Source organism: Sinocyclocheilus anshuiensis, unplaced genomic scaffold (assembly GCF_001515605.1).
Source record: "Sinocyclocheilus anshuiensis isolate Anshui unplaced genomic scaffold, SAMN03320099.WGS_v1.1 scaffold319, whole genome shotgun sequence".
Lineage (NCBI taxonomy): Eukaryota > Metazoa > Chordata > Actinopteri > Cypriniformes > Cyprinidae > Sinocyclocheilus > Sinocyclocheilus anshuiensis.
Window position 1 is genome coordinate 1,731,192 of NW_015552566.1, and position 25,670 is coordinate 1,756,861.

Genomic DNA, 25,670 nt, shown 5'->3' on the forward strand with positions numbered 1-25,670 from the left:
TACAAATGAAATATAAACAGAAAAAAAAACAAATAAATAAAAAGTTAAACATCTTTTTTGTTTAAATAAATAAATAATTAATTAAAATAAAAAATAACTTCAATGAAAAATTACACATAAAATTTCAACTTCAAAGAATACACAGGAGGTAACCCATCAAAGTCAATATTTTTTCCATCAATACAGTCGTTTTAGCAGCTTTCTTATTAAGTGATGAGCAGAGAGATTCATAAAATCATTTCAAATCAATACAAAAAAAATCCTAAAATTGGGCATACAATCAGTAACTTTACATTTGTGAAGATGAAATAGGCCAACCTTTTGTGGTACATTTGGTGAACATTTTTTAGAGGTTTTTCTTTTCCAATCTCCTGTCACTAAATGGAAATTACATTTAAGTTGAATTCATAGATTTTAGTGCTCTCTTAAAAGACTTAAGAATGATATTAATAGGCTACAACACCGTTTCTTTCTGTTTAGAAAACCCTGAAACCTCTTTATATTTATTCTGGAATTGCTCTTACACAACGTAATTTTGGTGTGACATTCTTGATTTTATCAAATGTTATGTGAATCCTAATTTTGAGTTTACTTATGTAATTTTTGGTGTTCATGAATGTGAAAAAGGCGATACTTGTTTCATAAACATTATTTTCCTGTTAGCTAAATATCATATTCATAAATGTTAATTTTTTAAATGCAAACCTCTTTTTTAAGATTCAAACTTGAAATGAAAATATATTTTGAATCTATTGAGTTCTCTGCACTCTTAAAAGCATTAAGAACAATGGCTTTGTTAAAGGACTTGGCACTTCCTCTGGACTGAAAGACTGAATGACCCTGGACTGTTGTTGTATTGTTATGATTTGACAATAATGACAATTGTTATTGGTTTTTCAAGCATTCAATTAAAAAAAACAAATAAAAAAAAACATTTGCTGAACATGCTTTCATTTATTTCGGCATTGTGGTCATGTAAGGAGACACTGGATTTGACTGTTTTTATAAGTCATAATACTGACTCCATCTTTTCTCTGTGTCTAGAAAATGTTTTATTTAGTTTTATTTGTCACCAAAAATAAAACATAAGAATATTAAATTATTACTTTTATTTTATTTTCGCCAAACATTATATAAACAAATGGAAATATAGTAAATCCAAACCCTTGTTTTTGATTATTGAACTAGAGCTTAAAATATATCAAAAGCTAATCTATTCAACAAATATCCTATAGAAATAATTGACTTTGTTTTTAAAGCATCCTTTTAAAAACTGCATTTAAGAGAAAACATTTGAACAAAAAATCTGTTTTGCGCCTCAATCTAAAGGGCTGAATATGTTCCTTGACATCAGGTGGCGCTGTGCGATTGTGCAGTTGATTTGCAACGGGCCTATAAACACACTGAAGAAGAAATCAGCTGATCTGTAGGGCTGTAAACAGGAAACATGCTTAAATTAAGATAAAAATACATAACTAACTTGAAACAACATAGTTAAGTTTTGTTAGGAATATTTTCTATTTTTCATTTTTATAATTTGTGACGCTAATTTGACTAGCTGTAGCTATTTCATACATTAAATTAGGAAGTTCCTTTTTGCTTTCCGCTACATTTCTATGTAGTGTTCACATAACCTGGTACATTACTGAGAGAGAGATATATATACAGTACTACTAAACGCACGTTAAGGTGTTCTGAACTTTAGCAGGCATCTTTGTTATCATGGCTTCTTCGTTTAAAATCGGAGAGAGACTTCGGGAGAAGGCGAGAGATTTGCTGGAGGAAGAACCCGCCGCCGCCGTGTCAGAAGAGCTGAAGGAAGAATTGAAGGCTCTGACAGATCAGTCCATCATACCATTCAAGACTGTGAGAACACTACACAGGCTTCTTCGAGAAAATGGTAAGAAACGTGCACATTCTATAAACGTTTTGATACTTATTGCACATTACAAGCTGAGTGTGATGTAATTGTAGGACATCCAGTGTATCTTCATGAACTGTTTGAGGACAGCACACTTCATCTTCCAGAAGTTATCGCACCTCCAAGGGTAAGTGAGAATATTTCATTACTCTTTGTATTTATATTAATATGAGAAATGATATTTTTCACTGTTTTTTTTAAGCTTGATAATTGTATTTATTTCCACCCAACAGAACCCCCAGTTGGTGGCCCGCTTAGAAAAAATTAAAGCAAAACTTGCCAATGAAGAATATAAGAGAATAACACGGAATGTAAATCCACAGGTAAACACTCCTCTACAGTCTTTATATCAAACACATGCACTATAGTTGTTGAAAATCATGTCAGTATATTTATATTTTGCCCAACAGGAAATGAATCATCATGGAACTTTAGCAGATTTTGGACGACAAGGTCAGGATGTTCCCTTTTCTCTTCTCATTTTTAATGCCTATCTGTCTTGTTCATCTTACGTGTCATTTGTGTTCTGCAGTGCGTTCCGTGAAGGCAGTTGTTGTTACTGTATTCAACTTCCTGGTAACTGTAGTTGCAGCATTTGCCTGTTCATATCTGGGCAGCCAGTATATCTTCACCGAGACAACAGCGGTAAGTGCGCACAGCATTCACACCATCAGTGCAGTGTTAGTTTTGGAACTGAACACATATTTCTAACGTCTCTGTATGTATTTTCTTTCAGAGAGTAATAGCTGCAGTGATAGCAGCATCTGTTGTTGGTCTTGCTGAGCTTTATGTTCTGGTCCGGACTATGGAGGGAGAACTTGGAGAGCCCTGATACCAACTAAAATCATCCAATATTGCAATATTTCCTTTTTTTTTTTTGTGTCATCATTAATGTTTTTCACTGTACTGCTTTCTGTTTGCTTAGTTTTTCTCCAAATCAAAATGATTTGTTTTGATCTAATATTCAGTCAAAAGGCTTTTACAAAGGAATCATTTACACTAAAATGCCCAAAATTAGAATTAATCAGACAGTTGTGAATTAATCGAAAGATTAATTAATCAATTAAGTGGTTTTGAAAACCACTTCTTTGATCTCAAGACACTAGGCGGTACATTATGATCATGTTGTATTGTTTATCTTTGTTCGTATTTATTTGGATGTCCTCTACAGGAGTGTTATTCCTTGTTTCACTTATAACTATGAAACATGATTGTAAATGGTTTGTGCTTTGATGTTTATTGTGATTGTTACTGACTCACAAGATGTCAAGAAGGAAAAGTGTTTTTTTCCCTTTTTTTTTTTACAAGAAAATAATAAAAAAACATTCAAAAACTAAGTTGACTCAAAAGCATTCAAAAGAAAAAAAAAACATTTATTATATCACACTCCCTGGTGATGCTCACTGTTGAGAGTCCAGATTTGTTTAACCAGGTTTATAGCATTTCCGGTTATAATGCAGATCCAGTGCTTACTGTACTTCCTGCACATGCACCTGTGTGTCTGAGCTTTGGCAAAGCTACAGAAACACAGTATAAAAGACAACCAGAAACGTGTAGCTCAGGGTGGCATATGAAACGATGCTTTTATGCCACTGAAAATTTGAAAAAAAAAGACAGTTATAAAAAAAATGTGCCAGTGTATTTGAAAACAAAAGATATATTGTACCTTATTTTCTGTACATTTCTAGTTCTTTCTATCTTTCATTAGTATGAAATCCACTAATAGATTTCTATGTCTCTATCTTTGCAGTCTATAAAATGGCTCTATAATCCACTGAAATTAAAATAGTAGTTCGCCCAAAAACAAAAATATACCGACCCTTGAGTTTGTTTCTTCATCAGAACAGATTTGGAGAAATTTAGCATTACATCACTTGCTTACCAATGGATCCTGTGAAGTGAATGGGTGCCGTCAGCTGATAAAAACATCACAAGAATCCACAAGTAATCCACATGACTCCAGTCTATAGTAACACCATAAAGCTGCATGTTTGTGATAAACAAATCCGTCAAGGCATTTTAACTTGACTTCATCACTTTTGGCCAAAATAATCCATAATAAGTCCATAATCCATGATAATACTTCCTTCCGGTGAAAAGGTCCATCCCCTGTTGTCCTCTCGCATCAAAATCCACCAACATATTTGTTTAGAACTGCTTTCACTTGTAAACGATGCTTAATATTGCATATTTCTTACCTGACTCAGACAAAATTACCTTTTCACTGGAGAAAGCAACAGTTTGACAGAGGACTCATATTTTTAGCAGAAAGCAACGGTTTGAAGTTAAAAACATTTAAAAATTATGGATTTGTTTCTTACAAACATGCAGCTTTTCATTTAATAAGACGTTATTTGATGGCCTGGATTCATGTGAATTACTTGTGGATTATTGTGGTGTTTTTATCAGCTGTTTGAACTCTAATTTCTGACGGCACCCATTCACTGCAGAGGATCCAATGGTGAGCAAGTGATTTGGAGAAGTAAATTTCTCCAAATCTACTTCCAACAAAGAAACAAACTCATCTACATCATGGATGGCCTATAAAGATAAGTGCATTTTCATTTTGGGCTGAACTATTCCTTTAACTTCAAGCTGTTTAGTAATAAATCAGAGGCCACCATTCTAAAAAGAGCATGCCATACACAAAAGCCATGCCTCGAAGGACTGTATAAATAGTCGATGACCTTTTCTTGACTAAAATGCAACTGCAGAAGCATCATGCTTGAAATGGTGTGGGTTCCCATAGACATTTTGCAACCCCATACCATAGTGACTATGTCAGAGTTCAGTTTTGTCCAGCAGGGAACAGTGCAGTGTTCAGCTGGCGCTAAAGAGGCCAAGATCTCACTCAAACTTGCGCAAGTGGTTATATAGTGACTGGACGTAAGTAAAGACACACATGGGGTCTGGCTTTCTTCCCATCACCATCATGTCTTCCACTTCAATGAGCCTATCGCAGCCAGCCTTCTTCCTGGAAATACAGAGAAGCAGATTTAACAGGGCTGGACGTGTATGGCTGTTTTTATTCGTTCTCCATGTCCGTTGACTATTAAAGTTAATATGATAAGTGTAATGCATATGTTCAGATGACGTTGGTAGTGCAGTTTTAGGCCTATGTGAATATTTCAGGATGTGGGAATTGGGACACAGGAGTTGCAGGAGCATGCTGTCATGCTGCTGGGCTGTCAGGTCGGAGTAGCCGTTCGAGGGGAAGGGGAGGCTCCTTTGAGCTCAACAGGGATTTGTTGGCATGCGTTAGTGGTTTAAAGTGCGCTTTACGGACACCCTAGACTCAGACGCATCGGAAACTAAGTAACTTTATCTTCTGTGCCGTACTGTGAGGTGATGTGGAGCACAACTGCAGATGATTTGTGTCAGCTTGTATTTTGGAATCATTCTGTTCAGCTTGTTGGGTCTGGTCACGCTAAGTTCACATCTCATCTGTCCGGTCTATTCCTATTTAAAGACTTTTAATACTTTATTAGAGCTTTTAAATGAAAATAAATATGCTGTCGTTATTTGCTCACCCGTATATCATTACAAACTTTTATTTATTTGTATTTTTCTATAGAATGTAAAAGGGGATTTTTACAAGAATTACCTGTTTTTTTTAAATCTTTTATGCAGATGTTTGTGTATTTTGGAACTTGACTGTCATTATGGGTTTGAAATAATATGAGGTTGAGTACAAAATGACAGAATATCGCTTTAACACAATGGAAAAAATATACTGATGTTGGGGTCAGTAAATTTCTTTAATGTTTTTGGAAAAAAAGTATTATGCTTTATGAAGGCTGCATGTATTTGATCAAAAATACAGTAAAAAGTAATACTGTGAAATATTATTTTTCAGTTTTCTGTCTATATATATCATTTATTCCTGCATTGGCAAAGCAGAATTTCAACAGTCACCCATGCCACATGATCCTTTAGAAATCATTCTAATATGCTGATTTCTTACTATAAAAAATTATGAAAACAGTTGTGCTGTTTAATATTTTTTGTCAAAACAATGCTAAAAGAAAACATGTATTTGATTTAAAATAGAAATATTTTGTAACATTATAAATGCCACTTTAGATCAATTTAATGCATCCTTGCTGAATAAAAGTGTTAATGTTTTAGCAGTGAATATATAATTTTTCTTGTTAATTGTGTATTTGTTTTTCTTGGTCATCTACCTTTTCAGTGTCTGATGGGATGACAGTAAGACAAACTACTCAACTTTAAGAGGTTAAGGCACCATGAAGTGTGTTGACATCTCAATGCGATTGTGAAAAGGCTGAACAGAATTGCCTCCATTCCAGTGACTTACTCTGCAGTGCTGAATGCCAGCTCAAAGTTATGTTTGCGGTCGGCAGGGGACAGGACGTTGTAGTCAAACTCTGTGGGGAAGAAAGAGTGGACCAGGGCACAGAATGCCATGCCGTCACTCCAGCTGGAGGAGAAGTTTTGAATGTCGATGTTCTGCAGATTAATGGGAGAGAGTGAAGCTATTATATTTCACAGCGCACTGAGGTTTTGCTCCCATACCCTTCAAAACAAAGTCAAAGTCGGCTTCATATATTTTCTTAAATGTGCATGTTATTCCAAAAAAAAGGCCTGTTTTTGAAATTTTCCATCAAAATAATTGTATAAAAAATATATGAATAAAAAATATATAAAATATAACTATATATATATATATATATATATATAGGGTTATTATATTTAATTAAAACGCAAATTAAAAGCATTTTTGTCATTACTTGAAATGAAATAAACATTAACTGAATAAAACAAGATATCAAAAACTTAAACTTTATTTGTAGATAGTTGCCAACATTTTTATTTTCATTTAATTTGCATTTGAATTCATTTTAATTTGAAGTAGTGTGCCGAATTTATATTTTTTTCATCAATTTAATTTAAGAATATAATAAATCTTAAGGGAATAATAACAATGAATAACAATAAATTTGAAAAAGAAGGTTCTTCTAGCATTATTTTCTCTTAAACCGTGGGTAAGCGAGAGGCATAGAACAATAATAATTTTCTTTGAGAGTCTGCAGACGTGCTTGTGGCTGTCAGAGCTTCTCTGGCTCTTATCTTCATATGCTGGAATTTTCTGTACACCTCATCATTTAATGGTGTTCATTTTTCATCCGTAGCTGGCAAATCTGACAGGCTCAGACATTGTCTGTCACTGAGGGAAATGGAAACAGTCATGCATGTTGTCAGCTGTCTGCTCTGCTTCTCATGTTTACGTACTGCTCTCTGTTGACTCTTAAATTAGGCTTGACCATTACATTACTATCTCTAACTAGAGCCACATGGGCTGGTTTGCAGAGCCGCACTAGAGTCAGGCAGAATATATGGAACACTAATACCACACATAATGTTCATTCACTCTCTTTTCGATGCTAATGAAGTTGATACGTTAAAGCTAATGGAGAGAATAACACGTCATAATGTGCTAATCTTAAAATAATAGTATAGGAAGCCCCGTGATGCATGATAATCCTCATCTTATCAGGCGGAAGTGTTGTTAAACCATAGTTTTAATACACTATATGTGTGCAAAGCACCCTTTTTCTGCTGATTTGAGATAAATCCCATGATGCATGAATGTCTTACCTGGTACCCAATGGTCTTGGATCGACACCATTCCAGAAGAATCTGCTTGATACTGCTAGCACTGGATACTCCAAAACTCTGAGAGCGTTTCAGCTTTGGTTTGGAATCCACAGGCTTGGGTCGACTTAGTTGGGAAGATCAATGTAAGAGTTTTTTTTGTGATTCAGAACTTGAAAGAAAGGTTGCATAAACTTGCATTTGATTCCATTACCTGTTGTTCTCAGTGTCCAGTCTCTCAAAAATGGACCTGCGAGCCTGGGCTCCAATGTTTCGAGGTAAAGTCTGGGACCTCACAAGCTCCCGTCTGCGCTCAATACCTCTACCGAAGGATAAATCTCCTGACATATCCACGTTCCTGATACAAAGAGAAAAAGATGGCCCAGAAACATTTCAGGTCTGTGCAATATTACAATTTTTTTTGGCAATACTTCATGATAAAATTATTTATGCATTTTAGATTTTTTATAGATTTCACAGTTGTCTAATCCAAGGGTGCAGGTTTGGTTTTAACAAAGCCAGGAGACTAATATAGTCCCTATAACCATTTTAAATGACCATTTTCTTAATTTATGTTTTTACTATAGGGACACTGTCTGCTTGAAACAAGACTTAACTTGCCCACAGATGTGTGGTAGACAGCATCGCTTTTAATTAAATATGTTACATTACTTAACATTTAAAAAAAAATAGAAAGGGAAACAAAATATGTTTTACAAATAAAAACACAGGACAGAAAAATACGATACTGATAACACTTTCCAATAAATAATTTTATATCATGACCTAAAAATTTGCAATTTTTTTACATCATTAATCTAAGTTAATGTTAATTTATAAATATACTACTCTCCATTGTTATTTCACGTTTGTTCTCAATGCATCATGTTATTTTATACAACTTGAAGTGTTAAGAAATGCTTTAGTATTGTAATGTAATGTGGTGTTTGGGTTTTGTCTTGTTCATGTTTTCATGTCTTTTATTTTGTAATTGTTTTATGCTGTTAGTGTCATGCTTCCCTTGCCCTTTGGGTTCTCACTACTCTCGCCTTCAGTGGACTGATTCGTTACAAGTATACACTTTGTTCAAAAGTTTGGAATCGGTAATATATATATTTTAATGTTTTTAAAAGAAGCCTCTTATGCTAACCAAACCTACATTTATTTGATAAAAAAAACTAAAAACAGTAATATTGTGAAATATTATTACAATAACTGTTTTCTATTTTTTAATATATTTTAAAATGTAATTAATTTATTCCTGTGATGGCAAAGCTGAATTTTCAATAGCCATTACTCTAGTCTTCAGAGTCACATGCTCATTCCATATTACTGTGCTGCGCAATATTTTTGTGAAAACTGTGATAGTTTTTGTTTTCAGGATTCATTGATGAATATAAAAGTTCAAAAGCTTTTGTAACATTATACATATCTTTACTGTCACTTTTGATGTGATGCATCTTTGCTGAATAAAAGTATTTTTTAAATGGTAGTGTATATAGATATTAACATTAACCAAGATAAATAAATGATATACAAAAAATGGCTTGTTCACGGTTTATGATAACTAATGTACTACTGATAACAAATGCAACCTCATTGTAAAGTGTTACCAAGACTATCTTGCTCAGTGGAAACCTTTATTTGCACTTAGACATATTCACACTCGACCCACCTGTCTGTACTGTGTGGGAAAAGCCCAGAGTAAGTCACTGACTTGGCTGGAGCTGAAGATGCTTTCTCTGTAAGACCAAACATGTAGCAACACAAACAATGAGACAGACTTTATGATAAAAGCACTGCTGTATATTATGAGTCACAGAGAACGGTTGAATTTGTCCTACCAAGCCGTGGAGAGCCCATAGTCCTGGCAGGAGTCGGAGCCCATGTTTTCACAGACGAAACTGCAACCACAAGACCAACACACACATTTAGACAAAGACTCATCTGTAGCCTCAATTTGTGAAGTTGTAATAGTCATACCTGCATGAACAGGATACTCTAGTTGTGGCTGGTTATTACTGGTGACCGGCTGACTGTTTGTCAGTGAATCTATTATGGTTGACGGCGTGGCTTGCATCGGGCTACCAGGTGACTCAGGACTTTTCATAACTGCTGAGTCAGCCACTTTGGTGGTTGCTGTGATTGGCAGGTGTGGCATCGCCATCGAAACAGGGGCTGAGTGCTCCTGTGACACACCGTTGGGCGGTGAGATTCTCCTCAAAGGCATAGTGGAGTTTTCTGATTGGAGAGATGATGGATTGTGGTCAATTAGTCTCAATTGAAGCAGTATAATGTGCCATTCATACTAATACCTATTTTTGTTTTTACACCAGTGTACGATAATGTTATGTTTATTTTAAGTGCACTCTGCAGTTCTGTTCTCTGCCACATTAAAGGTGCGATCTCTTTAAAGTTGTGTGGATTTTGATCATTCATCAGTTGGAAAAAATCTTTCTCACAGTAATTCCAATGCTATATTTTGTGTGGTTATCAACTTTTATGGTTGTGGTGTAGGGATCGCTTAAAGTATATTGACTGTTCTGTTACAGTACATATCCATGCAACTTTTTAGTTGAATTTTAATTATATTAACTACATTATTTTCACCTGCATTTACTTTACCTGTCTAATAATGTGTGTTTATGCTGAAATAAATTTAAACGAAAATTTTTTTTTTCAAATTTTCTATTACATGCCATGATGTTTATTGCCACCACACAACGCATAGGACTAATTTCGTTGTGTTGTGGCTTGTTTCCATTGTGTTGAGGCTTGTTTCTGTTGTGTTTTGCTAATTTCGTTGTGTTGTGGCTTGTTTCCATTGTGTTGAGGCTTGTTTCTGTTGTGTTTTGCTAATTTCGTTGTGTTGTGGCTTGTTTTTGTTGTGTTGTGGCTTGTTTCTGATGTGTTTTGCTAATTTTGTTGTGTTGCGGCTTGTTTCTGTTGTGTTTTGCTCATTTTGTTGTGTTGCGGCTTGTTTCCATTGTGTTTTGCTTATTTTGCTGTGTTGCGGCTCGTTTCCGTTGTATTGTGGCTTGTTTCCTTTGTGTTGCGACTTGTTTTGAGTGGTTTCGAGAAGTAATTATGGGTAATACCTGTTGAGGATAAGTGTCCATTCTCCAAACCTTGGGAAACTGGTGCTGGATCCACTTCAATGGGCTCATCTCGCTCAACACTCTGTTAGAGAGAGAAGCAGCATTTATGATTCATCTTTAAAAAGACTAATAATTTAATAACACTGTTAACTGTAATCTTTAGCAGATCTCAGATTGAATATCAAATTTTTCATACTGTACATTATATGTTGTAATGCCTAAAGTCATCTGCAGCATTTAAACACGATTGCTAGACAAAACAATGTGGAATTTTAATATCAGCATTTTTTGGTTATCAATAAATTGGTTATAAATAAATAGCTTTAAAACAAGCCCTTAAAAAACAAGTATCTTTCTCAAGAGGCACAGTCCCAAATTGTTAAGCACCAAAACAGGGTAATGAACATGAGACACATGATGTGATTATCCAATAAACGCTAATCAGAGACATGAAAAGAGCCAAAGTGGCTTCAAATGAGTTCTTCAGAAGGTCACATTCTGCTAAAGCAAGTGAATGATGTAATCTAATCAAAGACATTTGATTGATGAGTTCACTATGAAATCACTGTGGAGTCCAGTGATGTTTATAGAAGCCTAGTCTCTTTTAAAAATAAATCAAAACTCTGGATCAGAGCTGATGTGGGTCATCAATAGATATGGCTGCTTTGCTGGTCTATTTTAATCTTTAATAGCCTTTAATCTTTTATGCACTATTCTGTCTGACCTAAATGCAAGAACACATGCTAACATAAGTGCCTTGAAGTTACATGCTGACACATGAAGGTCACCGCCTTGCTTCATTTCCTTCAGACCTCAACCATCAAATACTTATACAGATACAGATGTTTGGCCTCGGCTGCAATGAGCTAACCATTATAAAAGCAGATTGCCTCCTAAGAGGGTGGCGGACTAGTTGTTTAAGGCCTGGAAACAAACCAAACGAATGACTGTGAATGTTTAGTTGTCTCTTGCACTGTCATTAATTACCTGGCAGCTTATCAATGGGCTTTAAAAAGCTCCTTTGTGTGTAGCCTGACCCTCACTAGTGCATGCAAACACATGCTAATATGCAAACTTCATGCACGGGAAGTGCTCATTTATGAGTGCAAATACAAAAACACAGGGATTAAAAACTAGGCACGCAATCAGTGCATTTTAAAAGAGAAATAGCTTTCTAGTGAGACTCAAGGAGTAATTGAACTGGGGGCCAGGTGATATCACATCTAAAGAATGCTGGAGGGGAGCAGTTGCCTGTCCCATTGAGAAAAGGAGATAGGGGGAGACAAAATTCACCCCAACCATGAAACATATCCAACTCTGATTTGCTGGCTGAACACGCAGGTTTTCAATGCTGGACTGCGTCATGTGTCAGTCTCTCTAGGGGGTATCAGCAGACATGTGACTGTTTAGTGATAGGGAACATGTATTAGAGTATTTTCGCACAGCCTGAATTTGGAAAAACACTGCCTACAGCCATTAAGGTTTGTATCTGAAATTCCTTCCAAATGCATTGGTTCAGACACTATTTTGGCACAGAGGTCACCTGCTGCTCGGCCCCTGGGCTAAATTAAGAGGTGTAGGGGGGAATCTAACCACACCCATCTCATGTTCACTGAACCGCATGCACTCACCCCAGTTGCTCTTTTTTCCTCCAGGAACAACACATTCCCCATCCCAGAGAATGCGTCATTGCATTAATAGAGAGGAGCAATAAAGCAAGTGCAGGAAATAGGGAGGTGAGACAGAACATGTGGAAAAGCACTTTAGTCTAAGGCTGCAACTAACAACTATTTTGATAATCGATGATCTTTAATTTATCAATTAATCGCACTGCTATAATAACATTACTTTTTATTTTACTTTTATTTTTCAAACCTATTAAAGTACTATCATCATATTAATTTAGCTGTTCAGCCCAACTTTAATCTCGAAAGAATGATTAATTTACAAATCTGACAATGCCATCAGGTTTCGGAGCATGTCAGTGAGTTGCTGGCCTCAAAAGAATGATATATTCACAGATTGAACTATCTGGTTTCAAACAGATTATTGAATTGCTTACTTGATGACTGATGCAATCAGATCAGCTGAAATGGATCAGTCAAATTCACAAATGAATTAATGTTTTTTTTAACTGGTTCAATCGAATGATTGAAAATAATCGGTGATTAGCCACTGGGCACAGACATAGCCACTGGGTCTCAGATCAAGGCTCAAGCAGATCATTGAGTTGTAAAAGGGGCGATGAACTGCGTCTGTTTTTTATTTTACTGTTCTCTGAAGTCCACTTACAATGCTATCAAGATTTTTACATCAAAAAACATCAAAATTTAGAATAGGCTATTTTCTGTCCTGTTTTTGACCCCCCTCATCAGAACGCTCTGTATGAATACGCGTGATGGATCGTAGACTCTGACGTAAACGCCCATTGCTATGATTGGCTAACAGTTGTGCATGTTTGACAGTCTATGTCCTTCACAGATGGACGCTGCAGTGATTTAGGTCAAAAATGCATAAATAACTCATCAAACGATCTGTTTAACAGACAAAGCAATAGTGACCACGTAATAAAAACAGTTAACGTTACTCACACTTGTGCGGTGCGGCATTACTGTCAGATCCAATATAGTTGGAACGGCATTGTCTTTTAGTTTCAATCTTTTTGACAATCCTGCGTCGAATTGTGCCTTGTTTGTAAACGAATCCGCGGTCAAATTCACAAATGAATTAATGTTATTAATGTCAATAATGAATTTGAGGAAAAGAATCGGTGATTCATTCAGATATCGGACATAGCCACTGGGTCTCAGAGCAAGTCTCAAGCAGATAATTGAGTCAAATTCACAAATTAACTAATTAATGTTATTTGTGAAACAATTCAAATGGACATTGCTATCTGGTCTTGAACAGATCATTGAGTTCTTAACAGCTACAATCAGTCAAATTCACAACTGAATCATTCAATGCTATTGCAGTGAACTGGTTCAACTGATTCGTTTAAAAGACTATTTTCAATATCAATTATCATCAACATGGCAGTTTAGTTGTTCAGCCCAACAAGTCCTCTAGCCACACACAAGAGAAAAAAAAATTGGACTGTCCATCCTTTTGTCCTCAGGGAGGGTCACTCGTCTCTTGTACGTGCTGTTCCTCCCTAACTGAGGACACTCAAACACAATAAGGGTGCTTTTGACAACAGTGTCGTCTCTCAGACTATTCAAAACAGACCACTAGACTGAATTCAGCCCCTTCAGAGACACAGTAATCACTCCTGCAGGTGAGAAGACAAGAAAAGGCCTTGAGGAATCTTCGAATGCCTCTAAATGCAGTTACTATGTACAGTACGCTCAAACAATGGACTCCCCACACAGAAAACCTTTCATGTGAGTCTAAATGTCCCTCTACGGCAAAATAAGAATTTCCCCAGCATTCTGGCAGCCTGCCTGTGCAATGCTGGGGTGCATAAAGGAAGATTTTTCTTTGGATAATCACAAGGTTGTATTGTATATAATCTCGGAGTGATTTGATGGTGAGTAAAATAGGAGTTGAGCATTGTTACTGCAAGAGCAAACAGAGAGCTGCTCTGTGTGATCCGAGAGATAAATGCCAGTTTTGATGAAACGCTGTGTGTGTGCACATCTGATTTGAAATGTATCTAAGAGGATATTCTTGCCTCAGTGTGACATTTGAGATTCTTGGAACATTTTGGTGGCGGGGGAATGGAATGGAACATAAACAACAATAGAGGGCATGTTTGTGGGAGAACTCTGGAGGGTTCCGAGGACTAATTCCAGCCCCTGTCACTCAAATCCTACAGATAGCCAGCTCTTACAAGGCCCTCTCTGGTACTATTAAGCCATGCTGATAGTGCTATTTATATTTTCCAATGTACAAATAGCTAGTCTCACTTTTGGAGCAGGAGGGTCATGATCAGGAAAAGCGGAGTGGATGCTGTTTAAGGCATAAATCTAGAGTGTGAAAAACAAGTGAATCATTCGTGATTGAAGAGAAATATTTGTTCCCCAATTTAGCCGATAGTAATTTAAGGGTCGTTTTTCCTGCTGTTAAAAAGTCAGAGAAAGGTAGAGTCTATAAAGTTGAGACAGACAGGGATGGGATGCCTTGTTTGTAAGGATCTTTGCTCTGTAATTTCCTTCACAAACTCAAGTGTTTGTGAAGAAAGAGGCCCAAACACCTGTTTTTTGAAGCACCACAAAGCCCGCAATTTCTATCTTCTAACAGAAGCAAGAATGGAAAGAAAACCTGTGCAGAGGCATTTGAACACTCAGCTGCATGTGAACTACGAGGATTCCTCCTGATTTCTCAGGGAGTTGGGTGTGTTTCATTTTCACTCCTACATACTCCCACATTCACAAATGTAAACTGTAAAAAGCCTTGTTGTCCTCCAGGCCATATAAATTCAAGCCCTGAATCTGACCTTCTAATTTAATTTAATTGGTGTAACCAAATGTAGTCAAGTTTATTCAGTCATATTAAATACTGGTTACAGTCCAGTCTGACATTATTATGAATTATTAGGAGTCAGCATATTCAAGCTTTGAGGATTACTCTCAATTCTTGGCTCATTTAAGTCAGACAAGACCAATTAAGGGATTTGTTAGCTTAAGATGTGCTCAAACTGGATTACTGAATCAGTAAGTTTAACTGGTGCAACTGAATCATTTGAATTCCCAAATGAATCATTCAGTGCTGTTTGTGAAACGGTTCAAGTCAATGAATACCACCTGGTATTTTACATTTTAGGTTGCCTAAAAAAACGTTTCTACACCTCTTTGGTTTACCAAAGCACCCTCATAGTAGGAAGTGCATTTGAAACTGAACTGTACATTACTCATCTATAAACAATCGTGTGTGTTCTGACGCAGGAGCTCCTAGACTCTTGAGAAACCTCTTCAGATTAAAACTACAGGACCATGCAGCAAGTCCACTTCAACGTGATTCACTGCAGCAAGATTGATGGTTTGTAGCCCAGAGGGCCTCGCTACATCTACAGCCCCACCTGCAGATGGAGAACACAAACCTGGGCAGTGGTCAAACACACCACCTCAGGCCAGAGAGAGAAAATTGACCATTTTAGGAGTTTGCACCCAAAATCTAATAGCTTAACTTGGTTTAGACTTTCTAGCACCAGCTGAGACACACATAGGAAGTAATGTGACTCCATGTAGGGTGGATAGGCAAGGTCTTAACTAGCAAGGTCTAACTTCTCCCAATTTTGGCTCTTACGCATTCCTACAAGGAGGGACAATGGTTCCTGAAGGGCAGTGAGGTCATCCCGTAAACACAGAATTATTAACCTGTAACCACGGAGATGAAAATACATGGCATTGACTGGAAGTAATTACGAGAGCCAGGGGCAGCATGGGAGCGGCTGGATGCCTTTCTCTAGCCCCCCATCCACAATCTATTCTCTCTTTTCCACCCTCCCTCTCGCATTCCCTCACTCTTTCCCTCTTTCTCTCTCTCGCACTCTACTGTATTAATAGCTGTGCAAAGGTTTTTTGTTCTACTCCTTCTTCTCTGCCAAGAATCTGTGCTGGACATGGAGATCCAGGCAGGGCAACGGGAGGAGATTAAACGATCTGTTCCATTGTGAGTGCTTTGGCTTCGGGCCAGCGCCGAGCTGGAAACGTCAAACATATCTCACACAAACACATGCAAACAAACACATGCTAGTATGTTCAAGTAAGCTCCTTTAACCCTCCTGCCAAGGCATAAAATTATACAGGCGCATTTTCATACGCATTTGCCTCATAAATAAAGGCTTATAGTCCAGCAGCCTCGCAAATGTGGACGCACGCTTAAGTGAATCTTTGCAAACAAATGCTCAGCCTTTAAGCCTTTGGAAGCCTTCTTGGCTACCTGGCAGGCTGTCCAAATCTAGAAAACTCCCAACATCAAAACCGAATTTAAAGCCAAGCATGTCAGATCAAAGACATTCCTCTGGGCTCCATGTAACCAAAGTGGACCGTTTTACAAACAGCTCGACTTTGGCAATATTAGATGGGTGAAAACTAGATGTACTGGCACTCTGGGGTGAGGCAAGTCAAATTGGGGAGAGCGTTTCTCACACTGCACTCTTAAAAATAACGGTGCTTCAAAAGGTTCTTCAAGCGATGCCATAGAAGAACCATTTCTGGTTCCACAAAGAACCATTCAGTCAAAGGTTCTTTAAAGAACCATCTCTTTCTTACTTTTTTGTAATCTGAAGAACCTTCTTTCGCCACAAAGAACCTTTTGTGAAACAGAAAGGTTCTTTAGATGTTAAAGGTTCTTTATGGGACCATTTAGAAAAAAAGGTTCTTCTATGGCATCGTGAAGCACCTTTATTTTTAAGAGTGTGCCAGAGCCAAACATGGGATTTGAAGTGCTGTTATGGTCATTTGGTGAAGCTTGGCAACATGGGGTTTATGTAGAGGAAAAAGGGTCCTCGCTACAGATGTGTGGTGTTTATAAACATGTCACAGAAGGCATGAATGTTTATGGTTATGTCATAATAACATGGTGAATGGTGTATGTCAAAGCTATAATTGTTTACGGTTCTTTGCCAGTTTAAAACGTCTTGATTGAAAAATACTTGCAATATGACAATCCACATGAATTTTCTTAAGCTCCTCAACAAAAACAATATACATATTCATTTGTTACCTACTTCCTAAATCAAATTTACATTATACAATTTACAGTTTATTTACTTTAATAATACATTCTGAAATATGCTGACTTCCCAGTGGAGAAAGTGCATTGCATCTGTACTTAGTGCTAGTTTGGCTCAAGAAAATGACGCAAATTCTGCTAGTTGCAACAAGCCTAGTGGAGGATTTTAATTCCATAATGCAGATGATTCAGTCTCTTTGAGAAGATGTGCAGATTGACTTTTGTCACTGAGATTATTGATGAAAACCATTAACAAAGGGTTTTTTGATTTTGTCAGTAAAAAGAAGATGAGGTAAAATAAGTGCACCATGACAATAAATAAAACATACTGTTGATGAAAAACACTGCAAATATTAATAATGCACAAATAATTTTTTAAAGATATATCTTGAAATAATATGAATTTTGAACAGAGAATGATCACCATTAAACTGAAGTGCTACATACAGTATTTAATGTATAAAATGTTTGAATATATTTGTATATGTTGCACTCGCTCATCAATGTGATTTAACTAAACTAAAACTAGGTGCTATTTTATCTGAGTAAAACTGACTAATATAAATCAATATAACTTGATGAAATATTGACTAAATTTAAAGGAAAATACAAAAAGTAAAAATACAAAAACTATGACTAAAACAAAACTGTGAAACATCTAGAGAAATACAACACAAAATAGTTAGTTTTGTGAAACCCACTGTTAGAGTTAGAGATTTGTGAAACCCACTGTCAACTAGTTTAGCAACACGAATCACTAGAAGACAGCTGTTAATATCTACTCTGATGCCATTGCTAATTTGAAGCGCAATGAAGAGCAGCTGAAAAAAAAAAATCAATAAAAACTTCTTAGACAAGGATCCGGAGGCCAAATCCAGGCCGGATAATCTTCATTATTTGGGATTGACAGCATGAAGCTAAGAGGACATCAACTGAGTTTATGTCTAATACTAAATATCTGCAATATCTGTTAGTGTATTTGTGTCTGTGAGCGCCTGCGTGTGTCTATATCCTTTCTTTGAGATTTTGAGCATGCTTTAACAGAGTTACCGCAGATAACACCCGTCCAAATCTTATCTTCCTCCCACCCCAATCTTTGCTCTCTCCCTCACATGCCCTGGAGAAGCACAGCAGAACACACACACACACACACACACACACACACACACACACACACATGCACGCCATGTTTTATGGGGACATTCCATTGACTTAACGGTTTTTATACTGTCCAAACTTTCTATTTTCTATCCCCTTACCCTAACACTACCCCTCACACAAAACTTTCTGCTATTTTAGATTTTCTAAAAACTTCATTCTGTGATTTAAAAGTTTCCTCATGTGGACCAAAAAATGTCCACACAAGGTGAAAATTTACTGGTTTCCTTGTGGGGACCACACACACACACACACGTGTTCCAGAGGGAGTCAAAGTGTCTGACTTTTACAATACAGTGACTATGTTGAGGCACAGTAAAATCAAAGATAACCTACTGACCCCTAAACAATTTATTCACATCAGCAGTAATGGAGGGCAAGAGGCTTTTTTGTGCTCGAGGCCAAATGTGAACGTGCGGTGGGACCAGGCTCCACAGGTGTGGTTTCCAGCCAAGCACCTGTCCTTCAAACCCGAGAGACTCCAGAGGAGTTCGGTAGTGCTAGATCTACACCACATCCCGCTGAATAAAGAAAGGGTGTCCTGGGTGTTCTTTAAATCCTGACTCACCCAGTGTACTTCAAATGAGGCAGAATGTCGACACAATGGCCCATTGAAACCGCAGAAATGCAGCGGTAATTGGCAACAGCAGTGCAGGACTCCTCTGTGGAGACAGCACACAGTGAGGGCAGAGCAAAAGCATTTGCTGGTCGCCTGAACTCTGGACAGGAAGAGGAACACAGGATGATACAGTTCATGTGCGTTTAAAGTTTTGACAGTAAAGTTGCAGCAAAAACATATATAATGAACCTGGCATCTTGTTGTCATGAGTAGTTGTCATATATATATTCTTTCTAACTATCCATCCTTCTTTCTATCTATCGATATATCATCTATCAATCCATTGTTCTATCTATCTATCTATCTATCTATCTGTCTGTCTGTCTGTCTGTCTGTCCGTTCATACGTCCATCCATTGCTCTTGTTGTTCTATCCATCATCGTTCTTTCCATCCATCCATCCATCCATCCATCCATCCATCCATCCATCCATCCATCTATCTATCTATCTATCTCTGTCTGTCCGTTCATCCGTCCATCCGTCGTTCTCGTTGTTCTATCCATCATCGTTATTTCCATCCATCCATCCATCCATCCATCCATCTATCTATCTGTCTATCTATCTGTCTATCTATCTGTCTGTCTTTCAGTTGTTCTCGTTGTTCTGTCCATCTATCTAGTTTAATCTTATCTTTTTTATTTATATTTGAATTTCAATTAATTTAAATTTTACGTCTTTACATTGAAATTCAAATTTCATATATGCATCTTGTTTGCGACATCAATTTTAATTTAAATTCAGAGGACTATGAACTGTAGTGAAAGAGGCCAAGCATAGAATGACGGACAGAAAGAAAGAGAGGGAGTGATAAATGAAGAGGACTGGAGACAGTGTTTCGTGTGAGACAGAATGATAGTTGAGAGACAAGAACAAGAAATGCCTCAGATACAGTGGCGGCAGTCTGAGATTGAGCCCAGGATAAACTGTTATTTCCCAAGAACGGAAAGTACATCAGGCCTCTGAAAGAATCAGAGACAGACACGGAGTTAGAAGGAAGAGCGTGAGATAAAGTGCGATACTCGTGATATCTGCAGGTGCTCTCAGTACAGCCACGTGGAGGTAGGCCAGCACACATCCCCACGTGGAGTCTCGCTGTCTTTTTCCAGTCTTTCTCTCTCTCTCGCTCACTTTCTCCTGCAGGCTGAGCCTGAAAGGGAGTGCTCTGCAGACCTGCCACAACAGTCTCTGAGTATTTTACAAGCCCAGAATGTAGCTCTCTGATTATGCGGTTGGCAGGTGTGGATGTGGCAGGGAAGATAACAGCCTTCCTTGTCTCTACTGACTCTCACTCACAGCCAAAATCAACTGCACTCCCTGCTACTACAATTATGATGATTTAGAAAAACCGTTGACAAACCTGAAGTTTAAAACAAGACCCTATGAAACAAGCCAATGAAATTTGCATGCTATGCAAATGATAGTATTTTTATACTCCATAGCACGAGCTCTAAAGTAATGAGTGACGACTGCATGACGTTTGAGTTTTACTGTCACAAGCAGCAGCTGTTAAAGGCTTAAAGCTGACAGGTTCAACTCAACAGACAGTCACCTCAAACAAAATAAAGCTGTAGTCCTGTAATCCTGAATAGAGCCATTATCCATCATATCAAGAACTGCATCTCAGGATCCTAAACTCCCTCAGCTTTGCAGAGTTTACACTAAATATACTGTACAAACTATGAAATGTACATGATCAAATAAAGCATGCTTTGAATGAATGACATCTGCTAAATCGGCTAAAATCATCTTGGTTTGATCAGTACTAACGTGAACAAAACATCTGGGTTGTTTGAGCATTTTAAAGTGATTGTTTTAATTAAAAACTTGTCATTTCACAAAGATCTGGAGCCTTTACACAGACTGAGTGAAGGCAGATTTGTTCCTGCTCCAAATTATGTGCAATGCTGCATAAAAGCCATAATAAAACATGCAGCTTTCTATGTATATTAAATGCAGCATCAGAGCTACCTTATTTTAATTCCATAAATTCTACATTTATTATAATCTCATATTGTTAATTAAATTATTTTTAAGCATCAGTTTCATAACATTACTCCTGTAATTTTAATTCCCATGTATTTATGCAGCATTAAACAGCCTCTTTTCAAGAATTTAAGCCACTTCAGGTGCAGCTTCTATGCCTTTGCAGTTTAAAAAATGCATTCATTTTATAAAATAGATAACTCTAAATTCTGATTGTAAAGTGACTATAAAATTGATATTAATTTGGCAAGTTGCTTAGTAGCTTGTCAACATCGCAAAAACACTACTTGGTGGTTGAATTATTTATTTACATTGTGCCTAAAAACTGTGGCAGTGAAGTATCTGTCACTTGATTAAAACATCATCCCACATTTGTCAGAGACTGCGCCAAAGGTCGGAGACAAATTCTGCTCTTTTACAAACATTCAGTTAGTTATCCAGCTTCGGGCTTCTCTCTATATGTCTAAATATTTAGTTTTCCAACATAAAGTTCCTCACATCAATTAATTTTTTCCAGTTCTACGAAATGACCTCACTCGAGGTCACGCTTCCATGCTAAACACATTCTCGCAAATGTCTACTCACATTAGTTTTGCTGGTGACGGAGAAGGTGGCTCTGCTGGAGAAGCGTGTGGCGGTGGGGCTGGAGGCAGAGCCGGTCAGAGCTGCTATGCTGGGGGCCGCAGACGGTGGAGACTGATGCCCCGCGGTGCTGCTGTTGCTCTGTGGTGGTGCTAATCCTTCAGTGAGAAGTGCACTTCTGTCGCACACTGACCCCATCAGCATCTCTACCTGTCGGGTCAGGGCCTCTAACTGATCCCTGAGCTGCCGGTTCTCCTGCTGCAGCTGTGCCACGGCCCGGCCCAGAGGTCCGCTCACATTAATGGCCTCTTCTAGTCTCCGCTCGATGCCCAGCTTGAAAGCACTGACGTCCACGTGGATCTCACGCACCGCATCCTGCAATGTGGTTTCATAGCGGGCCAAGGCGGCACACACCGTCTCCCCTTCAGGAGAGCCCTCGGCCACTGATGCCAATGGGCCTGCGTCCATCTCCACTGTGAGTCCAGGTACCTTCCTTTACAGTCCTACACCAAATTGAAATCTGTCTCTGATATTTCCCTCTTGAAATTGTTTACAGTCCCAGATCCATATAGAAATCCAGAGGGATTGACCTGTGAAGACAAACTCAGTCAGATACAAACTTTGTTTAATTATCTAATGAATAAAAAACATCTTTAAACCTCACCCAAAATTGTGAGTGTTTACAGACCTTATGTTTCAGTGTGATTTCTCAGCTGTGAGTGTGTCTGAGTGTGTGAGTTCGGCCCGCCGTGCTGTTTTAAAGTACAGCTCTCACAGTCACGTTAACCTCCTACTACTCCTGCAGCCTGGGGGAGGGAGCAGAGAGAGGGAGGGAACAAGAGAAAAGAGGACGAGAGATAGAGCTCCACTTTATCCTGGCTCCCCCTCCTTCTTTCCACTGTATTTGTATTAATCTCCACTTTCACAACACAGTGCTCTGTCTCTGCTCTCTCTCACTCACACTGTTTTTTTTCTATCTCACTTTCACTGGGTTCAGAGTGTGGTGGTTGAGGTCAGGATAAAGACTGCACTCTTAAGGTTTAAGTGCCTGTTTACACAGTAAAGCATGACAATATGCGGTTTAAAATGTCCTAACAAGTTTCAAGCGGCAAGCAATTTGCCTGTCCGCGCTAAATGTGAAAATGCTGCGCGATGTGATGCAATCATATGCAGTCTGTACATATTATTTGAAGATTAATGTACAATTATGAGGTGTGAGATTTTGGGTACCTAATGTGTTGTTGCAGAAATAAAAAGTTGCATCATGTAGACAAAAAGTCTTGTTGCATGAATTTTGGACATTTAGAAAATTTACTTTCGTTAATGTTTCCTAATATGATTGAACTGATTGAATGATTTTTAAAATTCCTATTATATTTTTTATTATTATTTAACATTTAATATTTACTATTTTAAATATTTTATTAAAAAACTAAAATATTACACTTTTATTATAAAAATAAACATAAAAAATGTTTTACTATTATATTTATAACTAATTTAATATTTATATTTGGGGGTCTGTTTGTTTGGGGTTGCTTAAATTTTAAAAAGATTTTTTTTTTTTTACAGATTTTAAAAGAAGTCTCTTATGCTCACCAAGGCTGCATTTATTTGATCAAAAATGTATAAAAAAAAACAGTAATATTGTGAAATATTATTATAATTTAAAATAACTTTCAGATTTCTATTTGAATATTTATTCCTGTGATGGTAAAGCTGAATTTTCAGCAGCCATTACTCAGGCTTCAGTGTCACACGATCCTTCAGAAATCATTCTAATATGCCAATTTGCTGCTCTAGAAACATTTCTTATTATTATCAGTGTTGAAAACAGCTGGCCTGCTTCATATTTTCGTGGAAACCATGATAATTGTTTTCAGGATTCTTTGATGAATAAAAAGTTCAATAGCATCTATTAAAAAAATTTTTTTTGTGTGTAACATTAAAAATGTCTCTACTGTCCCGTTTAATCAATGTAAGGCATCCTTGCTGAATAAAAACTAAAATAAACGTTGCCTGCCAAAACATTTTTAGAATCCTGCCTTCTCATTTAAATACAATAGCTAAACTCATTTCAAATGAATAAACAAAGAGGTCATTCCCTGGAGAATCCTCCTCTGTACTTCCTAAGAGTTCAAAGTCTTGTCCTTTCCAAACTGACCTTGCGTCCTGTAATGATCAATCAGTGTATAGACAAAATGGGGGCTGATTGGATTTCAAGAGTTTGCTGTTTAGGGTGAATAGAGGGACATAATGGATCTGGAGGAAGTGGGCTTGTTGTGTTTGCGTCTGTGTTTGTCTTTTGTGGGTGAAGGGATAAGTGTAGAGCTGCAACAGAACCCCGGCAGAGCAAACAGGCCTAATCACATAATGAGGTACAGGGGGGCTCTGGGTTGGACTAACGGCCTGTAGCACAACCACTACAATGAGTCCTGGCCAACGGACTGAAATAACTTTACATTCCAGCCCACTGTTTACTGTAAACACTGTAAGCCGCGGGAGAGCGGAGGTGATTTATAGCTGTACACACTGGGCATGTGCTCGTCAACTTTACATAACAGAGCTGTGAGCGAATGCTGTACACATGAGATGCCTGCTGAGGAACGGGTTATCAATTAATCTTTCATCAAGACATCTTGATCTAGACAGAGGCTCTTCAAGAGTGAATCTTGCAACATATCTGACTCAAAGTTTGCTGGAATTTCTCTGCAAGCTTCTGACTCGGAGCAGCTGTTTTTTTCATCCCCCCTCAGCCCTCCAAATATGATTTCCATCTTGCAATGATGTCAGACCTTCACGTCAGGCATGGATTGTAAATGTTTCTCAGGATCAGCAACAGGCACATAGAGGAATGGCACAATGTTGTGCTTTTCCCTGGCAGTTTGTTATTGTATCTAATGCAGCCACCATTTCTTCCCTTTAGCCCTTATCTGATCCTAAGATACATGGTGGTGATTCGGAGAAGTCGAGCAGAATGGATCAGACGCGCTTTTTGGATCGAGAAGGATCAGTGCAAGACCTCACATGCTCATGCAAGATCTGTTCATTTTTATCAGGGAAGGGATCAGTGATAGAGATAACCTGGCACAGGTATTGCAACACTGACATGAGAGAAGGATGTGACCAAGACAAAACTATGACACAACTATAACTTCATCCTAAGGAGTTGCTGAGCCTCAGGGATCTCTGGGTGTTGGGAAATGGCAGCTGACATACAATCCTGATATGACTCACCAAATGACACTGTAAGATTATGTCTGATTTAAACATACTTATGTATACAGTCATTGTGACAAATTCGTACAAGATTAACAAGACAGATAAAGAATCATCTACTCATGAAAGACACATAATACTGCTTTGTTTTGATTTTTAACACGTTCAGCAATCATGTAATTATGTTGAACTTTCTCCAGAGTTGTTATTTTACAAACAAACACTGCACCACAAGCTATAAAAGGTTTGTGTTGTACTGTGCAGCTTTTCAATTGTTTTCTGTGTAAATATGACAGAACTGGATGTTCAGGGTTTTTTTTTTCAATTCTGCTAAGCTCATGCTACATTTTTTAACACATGAACGAGTTCTATGTGAACAGCCCCTTAAAGGGATAGTTCACCCAAATAATGAAAATTCTGTAATTAATTACTCACCCTCATGTCGATCCAAACCCGTAAGACCTTTGGAAGACCGGTTAAGCTATTTTTGATGAAATCCGAGAGCTTTCTGACCCTGCACAGACAGCAACACAACTACCACATTCAAGGCCCAGAAACGTAGTAAGGACGATAAGGAGGAAAATAACGACATTATTCAACAGCTCTTCTCTTTCGTGTCAGTCTTTGACACGCGTTCACGATAGTACTGTCTATGGAGGATCAGAAAGCTCTCGGATTTCATCAAAAATATCTTGATTTGTGTTCAAAAGATGAACAAAGGTCTTACAGGTTTGGAACAACATGAGGGTGAGTTATTAATGACAGAATTTTAATTTTTGGGTGAACTATCCCTTTA

At 37.6% G+C, this 25,670-nt stretch overlaps 2 protein-coding genes across 2 annotated transcripts; one reads left to right on the forward strand and one right to left on the reverse strand.

The window, feature by feature from the left end:
• Nucleotides 1–723: 723 nt before the first annotated feature.
• Nucleotides 724–3,223, forward strand: LOC107664957 (transmembrane protein 199-like). The gene is made up of 6 exons (XM_016455665.1): nucleotides 724–1,900; nucleotides 1,975–2,048; nucleotides 2,155–2,244; nucleotides 2,332–2,374; nucleotides 2,454–2,566; nucleotides 2,658–3,223. The coding sequence occupies exons 1-6, from the start codon at nucleotides 1,723–1,725 to the stop codon at nucleotides 2,751–2,753; spliced, it is 594 nt and encodes a 197-aa protein (XP_016311151.1). The 5' UTR covers nucleotides 724–1,722; the 3' UTR covers nucleotides 2,754–3,223.
• A 1,225-nt stretch (nucleotides 3,224–4,448) lies between these two features.
• On the reverse strand, nucleotides 4,449–22,562 carry LOC107664958 (smoothelin-like protein 2). The gene is made up of 10 exons (XM_016455666.1): nucleotides 22,344–22,562; nucleotides 21,659–22,245; nucleotides 10,636–10,717; nucleotides 9,521–9,778; nucleotides 9,382–9,441; nucleotides 9,213–9,279; nucleotides 7,752–7,895; nucleotides 7,541–7,664; nucleotides 6,240–6,391; nucleotides 4,449–4,895 (listed from the first exon to the last, which is right to left on the reverse strand). Exons 2-10 carry the CDS (start codon nucleotides 22,121–22,123, stop codon nucleotides 4,769–4,771), a joined length of 1,479 nt encoding a protein of 492 aa, XP_016311152.1. The 5' UTR covers nucleotides 22,124–22,245; nucleotides 22,344–22,562; the 3' UTR covers nucleotides 4,449–4,768.
• Between the last annotated feature and the right edge of the window lie 3,108 nt (nucleotides 22,563–25,670).